At 50.5% G+C, this 14,975-nt stretch overlaps 4 protein-coding genes across 13 annotated transcripts in view; 3 read left to right on the top strand and 1 right to left on the bottom strand.

The window, feature by feature from the left end:
- Positions 1-172: 172 nt before the first annotated feature.
- Positions 173-4,809, top strand: Ccdc28b (coiled-coil domain containing 28B). 6 transcript variants are annotated; one of them, XM_034503014.2, is made up of 6 exons: positions 173-312; positions 1,360-1,545; positions 3,153-3,319; positions 3,426-3,619; positions 3,824-3,846; positions 4,642-4,809. In XM_034503014.2, exons 2-6 carry the CDS (start codon positions 1,382-1,384, stop codon positions 4,694-4,696), a joined length of 603 nt encoding a protein of 200 aa, XP_034358905.1. In that variant the 5' UTR covers positions 173-312; positions 1,360-1,381; the 3' UTR covers positions 4,697-4,809. The 6 variants fall into 6 exon arrangements, 5 of the variants coding, with proteins under 5 accessions (XP_034358905.1, XP_076790252.1, XP_076790256.1 ...); XR_013110440.1 differs by having other exon boundaries at positions 3,426-3,846; XM_076934139.1 differs by adding an exon at positions 626-880 and having other exon boundaries at positions 236-312; positions 3,426-4,809.
- Tmem234 (transmembrane protein 234) overlaps positions 338-14,975 on the bottom strand; it is a 26,853-nt gene continuing 12,215 nt past the window's right edge. Inside the window, exon 5 of one of the 5 annotated variants that reach the window (XM_076934143.1) lies at positions 338-486. In XM_076934143.1, coding sequence (XP_076790258.1) covers positions 479-486 — 8 coding nt within the window. In that variant the 3' untranslated portion in view covers positions 338-478. Of the gene's footprint in view, positions 490-13,894; positions 14,778-14,975 lie in introns of those variants that run through there. The other 4 variants (XM_076934142.1, XM_034502897.2, XM_034502896.2 and 1 more) reach the window with 4 other exon arrangements.
- Iqcc (IQ motif containing C) lies at positions 4,946-8,669 on the top strand. Its single transcript, XM_034503013.3, has 5 exons — positions 4,946-5,084; positions 5,516-5,659; positions 6,220-6,472; positions 6,652-6,758; positions 6,851-8,669. The coding sequence occupies exons 1-5, from the start codon at positions 5,043-5,045 to the stop codon at positions 7,658-7,660; spliced, it is 1,356 nt and encodes a 451-aa protein (XP_034358904.1). The 5' UTR covers positions 4,946-5,042; the 3' UTR covers positions 7,661-8,669.
- On the top strand, positions 8,795-13,747 carry Dcdc2b (doublecortin domain containing 2B). The gene is given in 15 exon segments (XM_076933529.1): positions 8,795-9,979; positions 9,982-10,063; positions 10,763-10,814; positions 11,217-11,293; positions 11,496-11,506; positions 11,509-11,569; positions 11,571-11,661; positions 11,795-11,931; positions 11,933-11,995; positions 12,074-12,112; positions 12,644-12,778; positions 12,899-12,904; positions 13,209-13,278; positions 13,515-13,632; positions 13,635-13,747. Coding segments are annotated over 15 exon segments (1,146 nt in total). The 5' UTR covers positions 8,795-9,813; the 3' UTR covers positions 13,673-13,747.

Below are 14,975 nucleotides of genomic sequence, written 5' to 3' on the forward strand. Positions count from 1 at the left end.
CACCACCATTTTGTGAGGGATTCCCTCCGAACATGACAAGAAAAGGAAATTATTTTAAATTCATATCCCGCAACTAACAGAGTTCCCTCAGTACGTGTGCGAGGTAGGTAAGAGGAACTGGTGAGCTGATGTGAGGACTGTCCTCCCGCTCAGCTCCTGGTGAATGCAAACAGGGCTACTTCCTCTTTAAATGCAAATCACCTCCAGGCGGCTTAGCTCCCACCAGCTCTAGTTCCCGGGAGGAGAGAGAAAGCAGGGCGGAGGGAGACTGCTAAGAAGCACTGTTCCACACTCCAGACCCCAAACCTCCAGGTCAGTAGAACCCCAAGGGGTGTGAGAAAGGAGTGAGGAGGGTGGGGTGGGGTAACGCACCTGATGCTCGTTTTTGAAGCCATAATTGAGAACCGAGTGATTCCTTAGACACATCTTCCCAGGCTGATCTCAGTCGCTCTGGCTGCTGCTTCCATCAGTCACTGGGTCACACTGCTGCTAACAGGGAGAGACAGAGTTCTCTGTCTCTCTTCCACCCTCCCCCCGCCCCACCCCCAGCCCCACTGATGCCACCCAGTTGTTCCATGCCAGTTTAAATGCTTATGTTCCTATTCCACCATTGCCATCTCGGAAGTAAAGTGACCGAGCTGATAACAGTCTGGACTGAGCCCCCCACCGTGCCCAGAGGACCCCAGCAGACCAGATGCCTAGGTGATGAGGCTGCACGGGAGTCAGGCTAAGCCAATCTAGTCACAGTTACAGACATTGTTGGAGGTCTACCCTCAAAGACTTTCTAACTGGAAAAAGAAGAGATTAGAAGCTGTTCGAGGAACTTCTGGGCATCCCTGGCATGTGTGGTTGAAGTGAAGTGGAAGAGAAAGACCAGTATGTAAGTGATGAGCCTGGTCGATATGGTTGACACTAGGGTATTTCCAGGCGCCTCTGCTTTAGCTTGGTTGCATCTTACGCAGTGTTGGTCAGTATCCGCCATATACAGACTGTGGCCTAGTGAAGACACTCCTGACCCTCAGCTGGCTCCCCTAGTCACATCACCTGTCTCCTGAGCATTTTCTTCTACAGCCCCAGGCTCTGGGCTGAAGTGACAAGAAAACAACACAGTGACCCTGGTCTAGGCCAGCCCTCTCAGGCACGCAAATGGGGATTTCAGGGAGAAGGGGGCTTCACTGGCTTTGGAAGGTTCTTCAGACACATAGCTACAGTTTAGCAGCAGGCTGGCATCTGGCTCTGTACAGACACCAGGACGGAGCTCCTGACTGCTCGACAAGGACAAATTTGAAGACCTTTCTCTGATCAAAGGGGGTGCAGGGTGAAGGGGTGATTTTGCCCCCTCATTATCTTCCTTCCCAGACCTGAGGTCCAACAACACCCAATGGAAGACAAAAAGAAGAAACGGAGTCCTAAGCCCTGCCTGACCCAACCAGCACAGGCCCCAGGCACACTGCGCAGAGTCCCCGTGCCCACCAGCCACAGTGGCTCCTTGGCTTTGGGACTCCCTCATTTGCCATCACCCAAGCAGCGAGCCAAATTCAAGAGGTGAGTAAGGAAGGGGTGCTTGGCAAGAACAGAGAGTCCCAGTTCTGGGCTGAGCACTGTGGAAACGAGGGAGAGCCTTCAGACATTGCTGCAGCTGATGCCTCCCTCACCCACTCACTGGTGATGCAGACCTAATCCATGTCCTCAAGTGCACAGAGAGAAAAGCCGGGACTTCCTGGGACTGAGCAGAGTGACAGTGTATCTCTGAGGAGGAAGTGAGTGAGTGTGAGAGAGAAGAGGTTGCTGGACACTGAAGAGGGGAGGTTATTCAAGACTGAAAAGCTCGCATGCAGTGAAAGCAAGCATAGGGAATGAATACCTGGGGGTGATTTTTCCTCTATTTCATTTTATTTTGGTAATGCTGGGGGGTTGTACTCAAGTACCCAGCATGCTCAGCAAGTGCTCTCCCGCTGAGCTCTCTTTCTTTCTAGCCCAGTTAAGTTCTCTACTCAGTTCTTTTTAAATAATGGAAATCTGCCTGAAAGTGGCAGTGCAGGACCATAATCCCAGCACGAGGGTGGCAGAGGGGCAGGATCAGGAGTTCAAAGATCATTGGCTATGTAAAGGGTTTGAAGCCTGGGTTACAAGAGACCCTGCCTCAAAAAAAAAAAAAAAAAAAAAAAAAAAAAAAAAAAAAAAAAAGTCAATAGTTGTTGCTAAGTATTTTGGTGGCACCGGGCGGTGGTGGTGCCTTTAATCCCAGCACTTGGGAGGCAGAGGCAGGCAGATCTCTGAGTTCGAGGCCAGCCTGGTCTACAGAGTGAGTTCCAGGACAGCCAGGGCTACACAGAGAAACCCTGTCTCAAAAAACCAAAAAAAAAAAAAAAAAAAAGAATTTTGGTGGCCAGGGATGGTGGCAGAGGCTGGTAGATCTCTATGAGGACAGCTTGGACTACACAATAAGTTCTAGGCCAGTCAAGGCTGTATAGTTAGACCTTGTCTCAAAACAACAAAAAATAATTTGGACCCTACCCTATGTCCACTTTTGTTCCCATAAATACAATGTGTTCTTTTCCCTATTGTTCTAAATAAAACCAGTGTCCTCTGTGGGACTCCATACCATCTGCCCGGCCAGCTCGTACTGGCACGGCTGTAGGTTTTATCTGAGGCTCAAGGCTGTTTAAGAATACTAGGAAATGCAGTTGGAGAGGAAGGAAGGCCCAACTGGCTGGTTCAGGGTTACCCTGGGGAGACAGAATGTGTTACCCTGCTGGAGCCAAAGCCACACCTTCAAGGAGATGGAAAATTCAGAACAGTTTCTGGAATGGAACAAGAGCAGGAAGATTTTTGGTGGTATGTGCTTCGTTGGCAGTAAAGGAAGAAACTCCCTCAAGGCTGAGGACAAGTGACCTGTCCAGGGTGACAGGGGCTTCATGGGCTCTTGCTCAGTCTCCTTGTAGGTATGCCTCTGGCTGCAGCACTCGTGGAAACAGATGTCTTTCTGCCCTCTTCCTTCCCTTCATTAGCTCCTTCCCTTAACCTATCCTGCTGCTCAGGGTAGGACCTGAGAACAAACACCAGTTTGTGTTGGTGAGTGGGTGGGGCAGATGAAGCAGTGCAGAGAGACATGGCACACCCATGACCATGGTCGTGTCTACTTCACCCAGAGTAGGCAAGGAGAAATGCAGACCGGTGCTGGCTGGAGGTGGAGGCGGCTCCGCAGGCACACCCCTGCAACACTCCTTCCTGACAGAGGTGACAGATGTCTATGAGATGGAGGGGGGACTACTGAACTTGCTCAATGATTTTCATTCAGGTCGCCTGCAGGCCTTTGGTAAGTCCAGAGCAGGGTAGTTCTGTGGGTGCTGCTGGGGGTCTTGGTCTGGGGGCAGGCTGGGTTTAGGGTCCCAGGCTGCCTCCTAAACTCAAGAGTTGTCCAGGGACGGAATGTTCCTTCGAGCAGTTGGAGCATGTTCGGGAGATGCAGGAGAAGTTGGCTAGACTTCACTTCAGCCTGGATGTGTGTGGCGAGGAAGAGGACGAGGAGGAGGAAGAGGATGGGGTCACAGAAGGCTTGCCTGAGGAGCAGAAGAAGACAATGGCTGACAGAAACCTGGACCAGCTGCTTAGCAATGTGGGTCATAGAGCTGGCTGTTTAAGGATCCTGGGGACACCAAGGGTGGAGAGGGCACAGGCTCCCAAGTCTCCCAGTGAAAAGTTAGGGGTACATGAATCAAAGAGTTGTGAGTTCCTCAAGCTGCACTAGTAGGACTTCCCCAGAGCATTCAGGTTTGTTCTGGGTCCCCTGACATAAACCCCCTTTTCCCTCTGTTGACAGCTAGAAGATCTTAGCAATTCCATGTATCCTTTCCAAGCGGCTTAATGAGGTTTCTGTGCCTCTCAGGTGAGGGAGAAATGAGGGGTGGGAAATAAGTTTCTTCCTGCCTCTATTCACACATAACAAATATTCCCATTTCTTGCTGTCCTACTGACTCAGAATTAGCCACAAACTGCCCCCACTTAAGATGAATGTAGAATTTACCAAATTCTAAAGGAAAAATGCATCAGGTGTGGTGGCACAAAATGTTAATCCCAGCACTTGGAAGGTAGAGTCATGCAAGTGGGGCTCTTGAGTTTGAGGCCACCTACATAGTGAATCCAGGATTCTAGGACATCCAGGAGTCAACAAAGCGGGGTGATGGAGGAGAGAAATGCATGTAGGGTCTATGGTTTTGTTTTGAGACCAAGTCTCACTGTGTAAACCCTGGCATGCTGAAAATCTTTGAAGCTGACACAGATACATAGCAAAGCTTGTCTACTCCTGCCCTTTCGGCCTTTTCTTTGGGGGTTGGGGGTGCAGGAGGAATTCGGGAGTTCGAGACAGGGTTTCTCTGTGTAGCCTTGGCTGTTCTGAGTAGAGCAGGCTGGCCTCGAACTCACAGTGATACAGAGATCCACCTGCCTCTGCTTCCCAAGTGCTGGGATTAAAGGCATGCGCCACCACACCTGGCTCCTTTCAAATTTAATCTTTGTTTAGATTGTTCCCTGGTGTGTTGGCCCGGAACACACACACACACTCACTCACAAGGCCTATAACAGGGTGAGAAGGCATGTGGATACACAGGTCCAAAGTGTCACAGTCCTTGACTGGCACAGACAGAAGCTGCATTTGGCAGAGAATGCTGAGCCTGAGGAGCAGCCAACGGCGTAGGTGTCGCCTAGACTCTTCTCTCCTCTTCAAACTGTGACTTTTTACGGATTCGGGAGCCCCTAGGTGCTATGGGGTCGGGGGCACTGGCTGGAATTAAACAAACTGAAAAGCGACTCCTCGGTGTTCTCCTTGCTCTTACTGTGCTATACTCCAGGTGTGTGGGGTGGGGGGAGCTCGAACGGGACCCGGATGAGGGTGCAAGTAGGAGGGAGAAGCCCAGCGTGTGACCCTGGAAACAGCGGGTGTGGCCTTGTGTTTGCGCATGCCCAGGAGCGGGGCTGCCTGAAGATTCACTGCGCAAGCGCACGCATGCGGGTGAGACACAGCGCAAGGCGGTTGGCAGGAGATGGATCCCGACCTCTTCCTCCGAAAGCTGTCTACATTGCAGGTCGGGATGGAGTTGCGAGTGCACCTGGGGTCAGGGGCTAAACCTTCCCGTGAGATGCAGCTGTCACATAACGTCCCTTACCCGCACGCCCTCCGCACTGCACTGAAGAAGGCGGAGCTGTGGCTGGGTTAGGGAAGAGATAAAAGAACCGTAAATCGAGAATGAGGGTCCAGCTCAGCATCTTTTCTTCACCTCCCAGAGCTCCAAAACATAGTCGCCTAACCCTTCCCCACGACCGTGTTCTCTCTGGCAGCCCCCAGGATGCAAAGATCTCTCCCTTTTGGGCTCAGAGGTCGAGTGCTTGCCCAGCATGTGCAAGGCCCTGGGCTTGATTCTCCATCTGCCAACAACCACAAAATCGAGAGTGCTTGCCAAAATACCGCTTTCTAAAAATGTTAAGAGGTATCTTTCCCACTTATTCTCTACATTAGGCTGCCTTCCGGGGCTTCTTAGTCCGACGTCAATTCCAGAGCCTTCGAGCTGAGTATGAGACAATTGTACAAGAGATTGAGGGTGACCTCAGCACGCTTCAGTGGACTGGGGGATGGATTCCCAGGCCCATATTTCTCCCAGAGGTACTACACACCCCAGGGGGAAAGGAAAGGAGAACCTGCTATAGGGTTGAGGGGAATGGTGGGACTCCTCTCTTTGAAGGTTTATTTTATGTGAGGGTGTTTTGCCTGTTGTTTGTACACTGTATGTATGCCTGGCACTCCCGTTGGTCAAAAGAGGACATTAGGCCCTCTAGAACTGGAGTTAAAACTGAACCACCATATGGGTGCTGGGAACTGAACCTGGGTCCTCTCAAAGAACGAGTTCTTTTAACTACTGAGCCATCTCTCCAGCAAGCTCCAAAAGTCTGTAGACACAGAGCCTTACTGGGTAGCCCTGGCTGGCCTTGAACTCAACGGATTTTTCTGCCTCAGTCTCCCCAGGTGCTACTAGCCAGACTGGAACTGATTTTTTTCTTCCAAAAGCCTCAGTAGTCACTGGAAGAGAAAGCAGGTTCACTTCCTCACACCCCAGTCCCTAATCCTACCCACTTGCCCACTAGACTATGGTTTCCAGCCATTAGTGATCCTGGTGGTGGTAGGGTTAGCCCTGCGATTCTCACACCTCTCTAAATTCTCATAAGGCAAAATCTCATCGATCCTGGAAAGCAGAGAAAATACCAAACCCAGAGCAGAAACTATGGAGCCATTCCCCATATAAAGACTCTAAAAAAGAGCTCATCCGGGAGGAGATGGTCCTGAAGAAGACAGAAAAGAGCCCAGCAGAACCAGGACGTCTTTGCAGAGATGACAGCTCCTGGCTGCAGGCTGAGCAGGGCAGGAAAACCAGCCAGAGGAACAGCAAAGATACCTCTGTCTCCAAGGTGGAAAATGCAGGTACTTATCTGGCTAGACGGGTGTTCCGACCTCCTCTGGGTCCCAGCCTCCCATGAACCATGAAAAGATATAGTTGCAACCCTCCCCCACCTCCTTCCCTCTGCCAGTACCTAGAACTAGACTAGTTCCCAGTATCTAAGGCTGTCTCAAGGCCTTCTTCTCTTCCTTCTTCATTGAAGTCACAGATCTAGGATTGTCCCAGAGCCAACAGGAGCTCCAGGAGCAGCGCAACCACTTGGCCATGGAGCTACTGTGGCTACAGCAGGCCATCAACAGTCGAAAGGAGGTAGGACTGACTGAGAGCCCTCTCTAAGCTCAAGGTGGGGGAAGGGCCTTCTGCCATACCTGAGCAAGCTTGCCTCTCTTCTTTCCTGACAGTACCTAATTCTCAAGCAAACACTGAGATCCCCAGAAGCAAGCCAGACCAGAGACAAGCCTTCTAACACGTGCCTGAAGCACAGGGGACAGGCCTATGAGAAGACCTGGTTGCAGTCAAGCTGTGTTCTGGAAAACCAATCCTATAGAGACAGGGTCATAGGAGAGTCACAACATGCAGAGGACTCCTGCCACACGGGCAGGTTGCAGCCCCAGAAACCCCCAGACAGTGTGACCAGTACCGGCAAAGCCACTGCTGGGTCTAAAGGCAGAGAACTCTGCTATAGGAACTCGGGATCACACCTGCCTGCAGCATTAGAGAGCCAGGCTGGAGGGGACAGAGTCACCAAAGGGCCAGACCATGGAGGACAGCCCTTTAATGAAACCTCCCTACAGCAGTTGAAACTCCTAGAGGATCAGACCCCTGGGGACCTCAAGTTTAGAAGTCCTTATTCTGGAAAAGCTGAAACACAGCTGCCTATTCTGTGTGAAAATCTAAATGTTAACAACAGACATTCCAGAAAGGCAAGCTACAAGGAGGCTGCCTGCCGAAGAGCCGGGCCCTGTGATCTGAGTATCTCAGAAGGCCACATGATTTGGGATGAGACCTTGGCAGGGCAGGAATGTGGTAGCCTGGATCTCACGAGGACTAAACCACCTAAGAGCCAACCCCCTAGTGCTAGCACTTTTAGGGATCTCACAAGGACTAAACCACCTAAGAGCCAACCCCCCAGTGCTAGCACTTTGAGCCATGGAACTACCAGTGAGCTTAGTCCAGGATGGGAAAGCTATGGGACTCTGCAGTGCAGATGAAGAACTGGAGAACTTGTCTTTCACAAGACAGGACTAGGGGAAGGGCAGATACTAGCAAGAAAGCAGGACCATCAGGGAAGACGTGGGGATCTAGGAGAGGAAGGGTTCCCAAAGGAGATGCTATGAAAACTGATAAGGGAAGCAGGCCCTTGTCTCCTGCCCTTGGCCCTTGGTATCAGGCTAAGAGAAGCTGGAGGGCTGAGCTGGTACAATAGGAGGAGGAGGACACACCCTTTTATCTTCTGCCTGTGACTTAAACCAAATTTCACCTTCTCTTGGGGTAATAAGTAGGGTGGGAGGATCATGGAGAGCAAAAGTTTTTCTTGGATTTTTGGACACCATGCAGGAGGAGCTGTATGGGCAAGTGACCTCCCTGGAGATGGCTCACCATCTTGCTCGGCTGCCATGCGTGTACTCTGGTGATGCACAGCCCCAGAGACTTCGTCCCAGGATTGCTTCTTGCTACTGATGTGCCTCCTCATGTTTGTCATTGCCACACTCCTCAGTTATGTGGCTTGGTGTGAGTGGACACCAGAAACCCTCAGTGCCTATAGCCTGGTGTCTTACTTCCTGGGTGATGGCCACCCTATTGGGCAAATTTCCTACAGATCAACATGAAAATGAACTTTCACTAATTAATGCTGTTTACATGAATTAATGACTATAGAATTGATTCAAATAATTTTAGGAAGAAAGTTTGAGGAGACAGTTTTAGTTGTTTTGCCAGAAAGATGAAATAAAGTTAGAGTCAAGAATAGAATGTGTCCTCTCCTCATAAAATATTAAGTAAAGGCTGCATAATAAGGAATGCAATGAATGTTCATAAATTACACTGAGAAGAGAAATGGGCTTGGGACAGATTTGTGATCAAGGAAAAACATTCATCCTAGGTCAGGTCCAAGGAAGAAGCCACAGGTGTGCACTGTGATAAAGCAAGGCCATGTGAAACTGTTGCTGTGAACTTATAATGAGCTTATAGAATAAAACACTGCTTTGAATTTACTATCAACATCTTCTGAAACTCCATTTTGTGTAAACATTTTATCTGTGAGGTATTTTATAAAGAACGTTTGTCTAAGAAGGTATAAAAAGGCTGAGAGAAAAGTAAGTGGCTGTTGGGGCCCTGCTCCATCCACCAAATATATATATTATAAACAAACATGTATATATACAAATATATATATACATATGTATGTCTATACATATGTATATATGTGTATGTATAGAAGTATTCATGTGCACTTGTGAAATTGATGAAACAGGTGGTCAGGCCCAGCCAGAGTGTGTGTGTGTGTCTGTGTCTGTGCATGACCTCTTTATCCTTTTCTTTCTGACCAGCCTCTTAAAGTTCAGAGTTTTACGCTGGGCATTCTTGCCAGCCCCAGATAATGAAGTTTTGTTCCTGTAAATTGCCCACCGCTGTTGGTGAGACCTCTGTTGACTGCTATTAACACTGACCCCATATCTTATTGCTTTCCTCAGTTATCTGGTTGTCAGAACAGGCTTTTGGCAAGTTCTGAGCCCATCTCCTTTTTGTTTGTTTGTTTTCGAGACAGGGTTTCTCTGTATAGCCCTGGCTGTCCTGGAACTCACTCTGTAGACCAGGCTGGCCTCGAACTCAGAAATCCGCCTGCCTCTGCCTCCCAAGTGCTGGGATTAAAGGCGTGCGCCACCACCACCCGGCACCCATCTCCTCTTATCTCCTGCTTCTGACCAGGACAGATTCTGGGCCATCTGACATGGAGTGACATTCCCAGAACCAGCTAGCAATGTTGCCTAGGATGTTAGCCATTCTCCTTGGGTAACAGGCTCCAGGCTGATTGCCCTGTCTTAGCTGTTCAAAGGAGCCCAAGCCCTGGAGAAGATGGGCATCTCCCTCTTACTAAGCCTAAGGTCTGCCTTTTATAATGTGATCAGACCATGCTGGACAAGGGCTGGGGTTTGATCCCAACTCTGCAAAACAAATGAAAAAAATAATCATACCTATCTATCCTGCTCCTGTGAGGCCCATCAAAGGCAGATCTGAGACCGAGTCCAGGGAAATGCTTCCATCCAAAGTGCTTGCAGACTTCCTGGATAAGAGGGCAGGACTCCACTTTTGACACATCTCCCAGCCCTGGCTTAGTTGCTTGGCAACAGCTCTGTGATATACTATGGCAGCCAAGAGGATACTGGTGTATCAAAATGGGGATGCCTTCTTCCCAGGCCACCAGCTGGTGGTGACCCAACGCCACTACCCTACCATGGAGGCTTTCCTATATGAGGTGACATCAGCTGTGCAAGCCTCACTGGCTGTACGAGCCCTCTACACACTTAGTGATGCCACCCTGTCACCAACCTGGCTGACCTACAGAATGGAGGGCAGTATGTGGCTGCTGGCTTTGAGCAATTCCACAAGCTCCAGTGAGTGGGTTGGGGCTGGCTGAAGTGCCTGTGGAGGATGGTGGGATTAACAGTGTACTTAATACTTCAAGTCAACAGGCTTAGTTTTTCCAAAGTCTGGGGAGACACTGTACTACCAGAGTGCAGAAGAAGCACACTGAGAAACTGGCCAGGGGCTATGTAAACAAATAAATTGAGCTGTAACTCAGATTAAGTTCTGTTACTAAGGTATATGTCCATCACAACCAGGACAAGCCTATGGAGAGAATTCTGTAAGTTGGATGTCTTTCTGAGGTCTGTTTTTTTGTTTAGTAATTACATTTATTTTTAAAGCCAGGCAGTTGGAGGCACACTCCTTTTATCCCAGCCACTGCCTCTGGAGTGCTAGAATTGTTTGGTTTTGAGACAGGACTTGTATAACCCTGGCTGTCCTGAATCTCTCTGTAGACCAGGCTGCCCTTGAACACAGAGATCCACCTGCCTCTGCCTCCCAGATCTGGAATTAAAGGTGTGTGCCACTGATGCCTTGCCAAAGGATTGTTAGAATTAAAGGCATATGCCACTATACCCATCACAAAGTTGTCAAGGGCAAGGGCAAATTGGAAAATAGTCTCCTCAGACTAGCTATGGTGATGACAGTCTTGGTTGTGATGGGCATAAACCTGGCTGGCCAAGGTTCACATTTCTTTAAGGTAACTTGGGATCTATCTGTCCTTTCAGCTATTTACCTCCTGGAAGGAAACACCCAGGTGGGAAGAACAGGCAACAACATGTAAGTCCTGGGGGGACACTGTAGCCTCTTTTGTCCCATCCCTCCTGGAAGCAGCTAGAGCTGTCAGTTTCAGGGAGCACATCACACTCATTCTAGAACCTGCTGCTGTCCTGGGTCCTGGGACTTAAGGACACTGCCCCTGGCTCAGTCCCAGCCTTTTACCTAATCTCCAGGCCATGGTCCCCAAAGGAATAAGTAGATAGTGACTCAGGAGGGCAGAGGACAGGAATTCTATGGCCCAGGAAACACAGATGCTCCTTTCAGAAAGGTGTGACCAGACTCATCCCCACTCACTCGCTCTCCTGCACAAGTTTGGGTCCTGTCTGTTCACCCCATGTGTAGAACCACCCAGTCCCAACCAAAGTCCTGAACTTCTGACTTGAGTGGCTGACTTGGTTTCAGGAGTCTTCCATGCCTCAGCGCCCATGTGATAGGACCTTTGGACAGTGGCTACCAGCAGATACTTCCTGCTACATCCAGTGAGTGCCCACCTCAGGGAATGGCGATATAGATTTGTGCCTGAGGTCAAGAAAATGGGAGTGGTCCCCTCAGCTCCTATTACAAGTGGGAAGATTGAAAACCCAATATGTAAGTGGTTCTTGGACCACTTATTTCTTACACCCCCTTTCACATAGGGAGTCTCGGAGATCCTTCCCCTTACCTGGCTGTTCTGTCTCAAAGTGTGTTCAAGAATGGGACCTGCTAAGTCCCCCCTTTAGTCTGAGGCTGTCCCAGACTGCCATTCAGGACTGGGAAAGTGCTGAAGCTGCTGACTGAGAAGGCCACGTTACAGAGTGGGGCTGTACATGAGTATGGGATGGGAGAATGCACCCCAAGGAGTGCCACTGTATCTGTCTGCTCCTCAGGATGAAAAGGCCACGGGAAGGTGTGTGCTCTCCAGCAGGACTTCCTCCAGGGCAGAACCTAAGTTAGCTGTTGCCCAGAGGACCAGAGTCAGAAGGTCCTCTGATGGAGCTTAGTGCCTACTGGGTAGGAAGCAGCTCTTAGCCACCAGCTCTTTCTTATTACCTCTCCTCACAGACTGCACCCTTGAGGGGCTCCCACTGTCCACAGGGACTGCTCTGGTGAACGGCCATTACTATCTGGCTGTTGGAGAAGTTCAAGGACCACCCCTATACGGAGCTGCTGGTGCCCAGCCCCTCTCAGTCCAAGGGCTACTGGTAGGTTTGTTTGAGGTGAAGGGTCACAGGTCACAGGAAGTACCCTCTGAGCCACCTCTACCCTTCCTTTCACTGCAGGTGTCCTCTAAACCTGTAGTATAAAGCCCACAGGCAGAGGGGACACCTGCACGGGTGATGGGGCATGGCTAGCTGAGCAGCCCAGGCTTACCCCATGCATGTGTTCTGCAAGCCTATGAAGCCAGGAGTCCATTCCCCTCCCTTCTCAGGGGTGGGAACTAACGTTCTCAAGCATAAGCAAGACGACTCATCCAGGGTGACAGTTACAGAGTGGCACATGACATGCCAAATGCTTCATCACTACACTGGATGTTGGAACTGGCTACTTGGCATAGCAGGGCCCATCCTTCCACTCACCCTCCCATTCCAGATTAGCCAGTGAGCATGTGGCCCGAGAGCAGAAAGCAGACTGGTTTCACTGAGCATCTCTGAATGCCAGTGTCAACAACTGAACTATTCCTAGATAGACAGTCTGACAGGAATGAAGGCAGGCAGGATGCAGACTATGAAGAAGGCACATGGTCTCTCCCAAGCTTGCACAGGCAGCAGGGCACACTGAAGTGTAGACTGGGGAGCAAGAAAGGTGAGAACAGTCAACAGATGAAGCTCTAACCCAGTGTCCCATCTGTAGGTCCAGGGCCACAAGGCCCTGGTAGCCCAGCCTTCTCCAAAGGAGCCAGGAGAAACTGAGCCATCCACTTTCTATGGCAGTTCCCAGCAGTCCCTTCAGCCATGGAACAAGCTCCCTGCTCTCGGTCACATCAGGCTAGGGGCCTAGGGTTGGCCCTCTGTATCCCCACACCGGTGCTTACACATGCTAGGAACACACACCAGTCCCCTCTGACGGGACAGGATGGTCCTTGTACTGCTGGGACATGTCTGCAGTGGGATGCTTCAGCAGACTATGCGCCACCCCTCTACTTGCATGTCCCTTGCTTCTTAGATTTACATCCCATGTTCACTGTTGTGTGCACATGTACATGGGCATATGCATGCCATGGCCATGTAGAGGTCAGAGGACAACTTTGTGGAGTCAGGTCTCTCCTTCCACCTTCACACGGGTTGTCATCCTCTGAGGCATTGAAGACCATGGACAAGGCTCGGGGGAACCAACTGGTAGAGCAGGTGAAGGCACAGGAGGCTGCTGAGGGCCCCAGAGCCTGGGCATCAGCCAATGTTGCCTCTTTATTAGGAGTTAGGGAGTGTATGGGGCTCTGTACCCAAGGAGGGAGACAGCTGGGGCTCAGAAAGTGGATCAGGTAAGCCCATCACATTGACACAGGGAAGCCTTTTTTTGTTGTTGTTGTTTTTGTTTTTCGAGACAGAGACACAGGGAAGCCTTAAGATGGTCAGAGATCTCACCTAAAGTCTGATCTCCATGGCGCATCTTCCTGGTGACTGAGCAGATATAAATCTGAAAGGCTGGCTTCCTGTTTCCCTCCTTGTTTCCCTCCTGTTTCCCTTTTAAGGCGTTCAAATTTCCAGTAGGCTCCTTTCGTAGGTTGGGGACCTCTGGCAGTCGATGCAAATTGGGCATACATATAGTTCTATGTCTCCATACATCCACCAGAGGGCAGCAGAGACAGTAGAAGAGGCCTTGCCTACACACCACCAGCCTGGGCTATAGCCCCAACCTCCGCCCATACTCCACCATCTTAAGATCTGGGAGCTTAAGATACAAACTGGGGACAACTACTCCCAGCCACCTCTAGTCCCAGCCCTCAGCAACCTGTTCTGGAGAAGCCATGCCTCCTGGGCTCTCAGTAAGTGTGGCCTCCTCAGTCACAGGCAAACAAGTTCTATGGGGGCTACTTCCTTATGTGATCCCTGCCAGAGACTCAGTTTAGGAGCAGGCTCCTTACAATAAAATATTTGCTAAGCTTTGTTTGCTGTGGATTTATTGAAAGCTGCTACTGGCCAGATGTTTGCTGCAGCTAGGTGCTGCTCGGCACACCGCTGTCTACTTGAGGGACTGGCAGTTGAGCATTCTGCCCAGGGCCAGCTTGTTTTTCTTCCACCTGATGTAACCCCAGTCCCCGAATTCCACCATCAGTCTGCCAAAGCACTGTAGTGGAGCTGTGGGGGCTTCTGGCCATTCCTGGTTGAGACTGCAGCCAGCCCTTTCCCTGTAGTGGAGGCGCTGTGGATGCTGACAGTCTAGAGCAGGTCAGGTAATGGAGGCTGGGCAACACTGCCTCAGGTGGCAGCAGGAAGAGAAGATGGCTGCAGGGCAGAGGCACTAAGGGTCTGTTCAGTCTCCACTGCTAAATCCTTTTAATGCTTTTTTTTTTTTCTTTTTGTTTTTTCAAGACAGAGTTTCTCTGTGTAGCCCTGGATATCCTGGAACTTGCTCTGTACCAGGCTGATGTCAAACTCACAGAGGTCCACCTGCCTCTGCCTTCTGAGTGCTGGGATTAAAGGCGTGCTCCACCATGCCTGGCTCCAGTGCTAAATCTCAATCAAGGAACCCAGTAAAGGTTGCAAAACCTGCCCAGTACTGTCCTTTGTCTGTTTGCGTTTTTGAGGCAGGGTTTCTGAGTAGCCTTGGCTATCTGGACAGTGCATTTCTTATTGTGACCCCTGAGGTAGGTGCGATCTGAGAGATGAGAGAGGCGAGCTGGCGGATCACTGCCTGCACCTCAGTGCCTAGCATCCGCTGAGCACAGCAGAGCTGAAGATCAGGGTTGGTCCTGGGTCTTGATCACTGAGCTTGTGATGCACAGTGTGATCCCTGTGATGGTGAGTACCATGCCGGCCACTGCTTCTGAGATAAAGAAACCATCAGGGGGCTGGGGTCAGTGGGGCCAAGGAAGAAAACTAGATGGTGACCCCTGGTCCTGGTTCTCATCCCAGACTCTGCCCCCAGATTGCTCAGGGAAAGGAGACTGAGGGCCACAAGCTTGCAGGAGAGCTGTGGTAGAATGCAGGGTAGGCCTTTCCTCGCCCACCCATGGGAGACAGA

This window comes from Arvicanthis niloticus, chromosome 5, assembly GCF_011762505.2.
Source record: "Arvicanthis niloticus isolate mArvNil1 chromosome 5, mArvNil1.pat.X, whole genome shotgun sequence".
Taxonomy (NCBI): Eukaryota; Metazoa; Chordata; class Mammalia; order Rodentia; family Muridae; genus Arvicanthis; species Arvicanthis niloticus.

Bases quoted from the DNA above. Each gene is read 5' to 3' on its own strand.
- Ccdc28b (XM_076934137.1), top strand. From the start codon at position 1,382: ATGGAAGACAAAAAGAAGAAACGGAGTCCTAAGCCCTGCCTGACCCAA. The intron at 1,546-3,152 runs GTGAGTAAGGAA...TACTTCACCCAG, and splicing joins CAGCGAGCCAAATTCAAGAG to AGTAGGCAAGGAGAAATGCA. The intron at 3,320-3,425 runs GTAAGTCCAGAG...AGAGTTGTCCAG, and splicing joins AGGTCGCCTGCAGGCCTTTG to GGACGGAATGTTCCTTCGAG.
- Iqcc (XM_034503013.3), top strand. From the start codon at position 5,043: ATGGATCCCGACCTCTTCCTCCGAAAGCTGTCTACATTGCAG. The intron at 5,660-6,219 runs GTACTACACACC...AATTCTCATAAG, and splicing joins GGCCCATATTTCTCCCAGAG to GCAAAATCTCATCGATCCTG. The intron at 6,759-6,850 runs GTAGGACTGACT...CTTTCCTGACAG, and splicing joins CCATCAACAGTCGAAAGGAG to TACCTAATTCTCAAGCAAAC.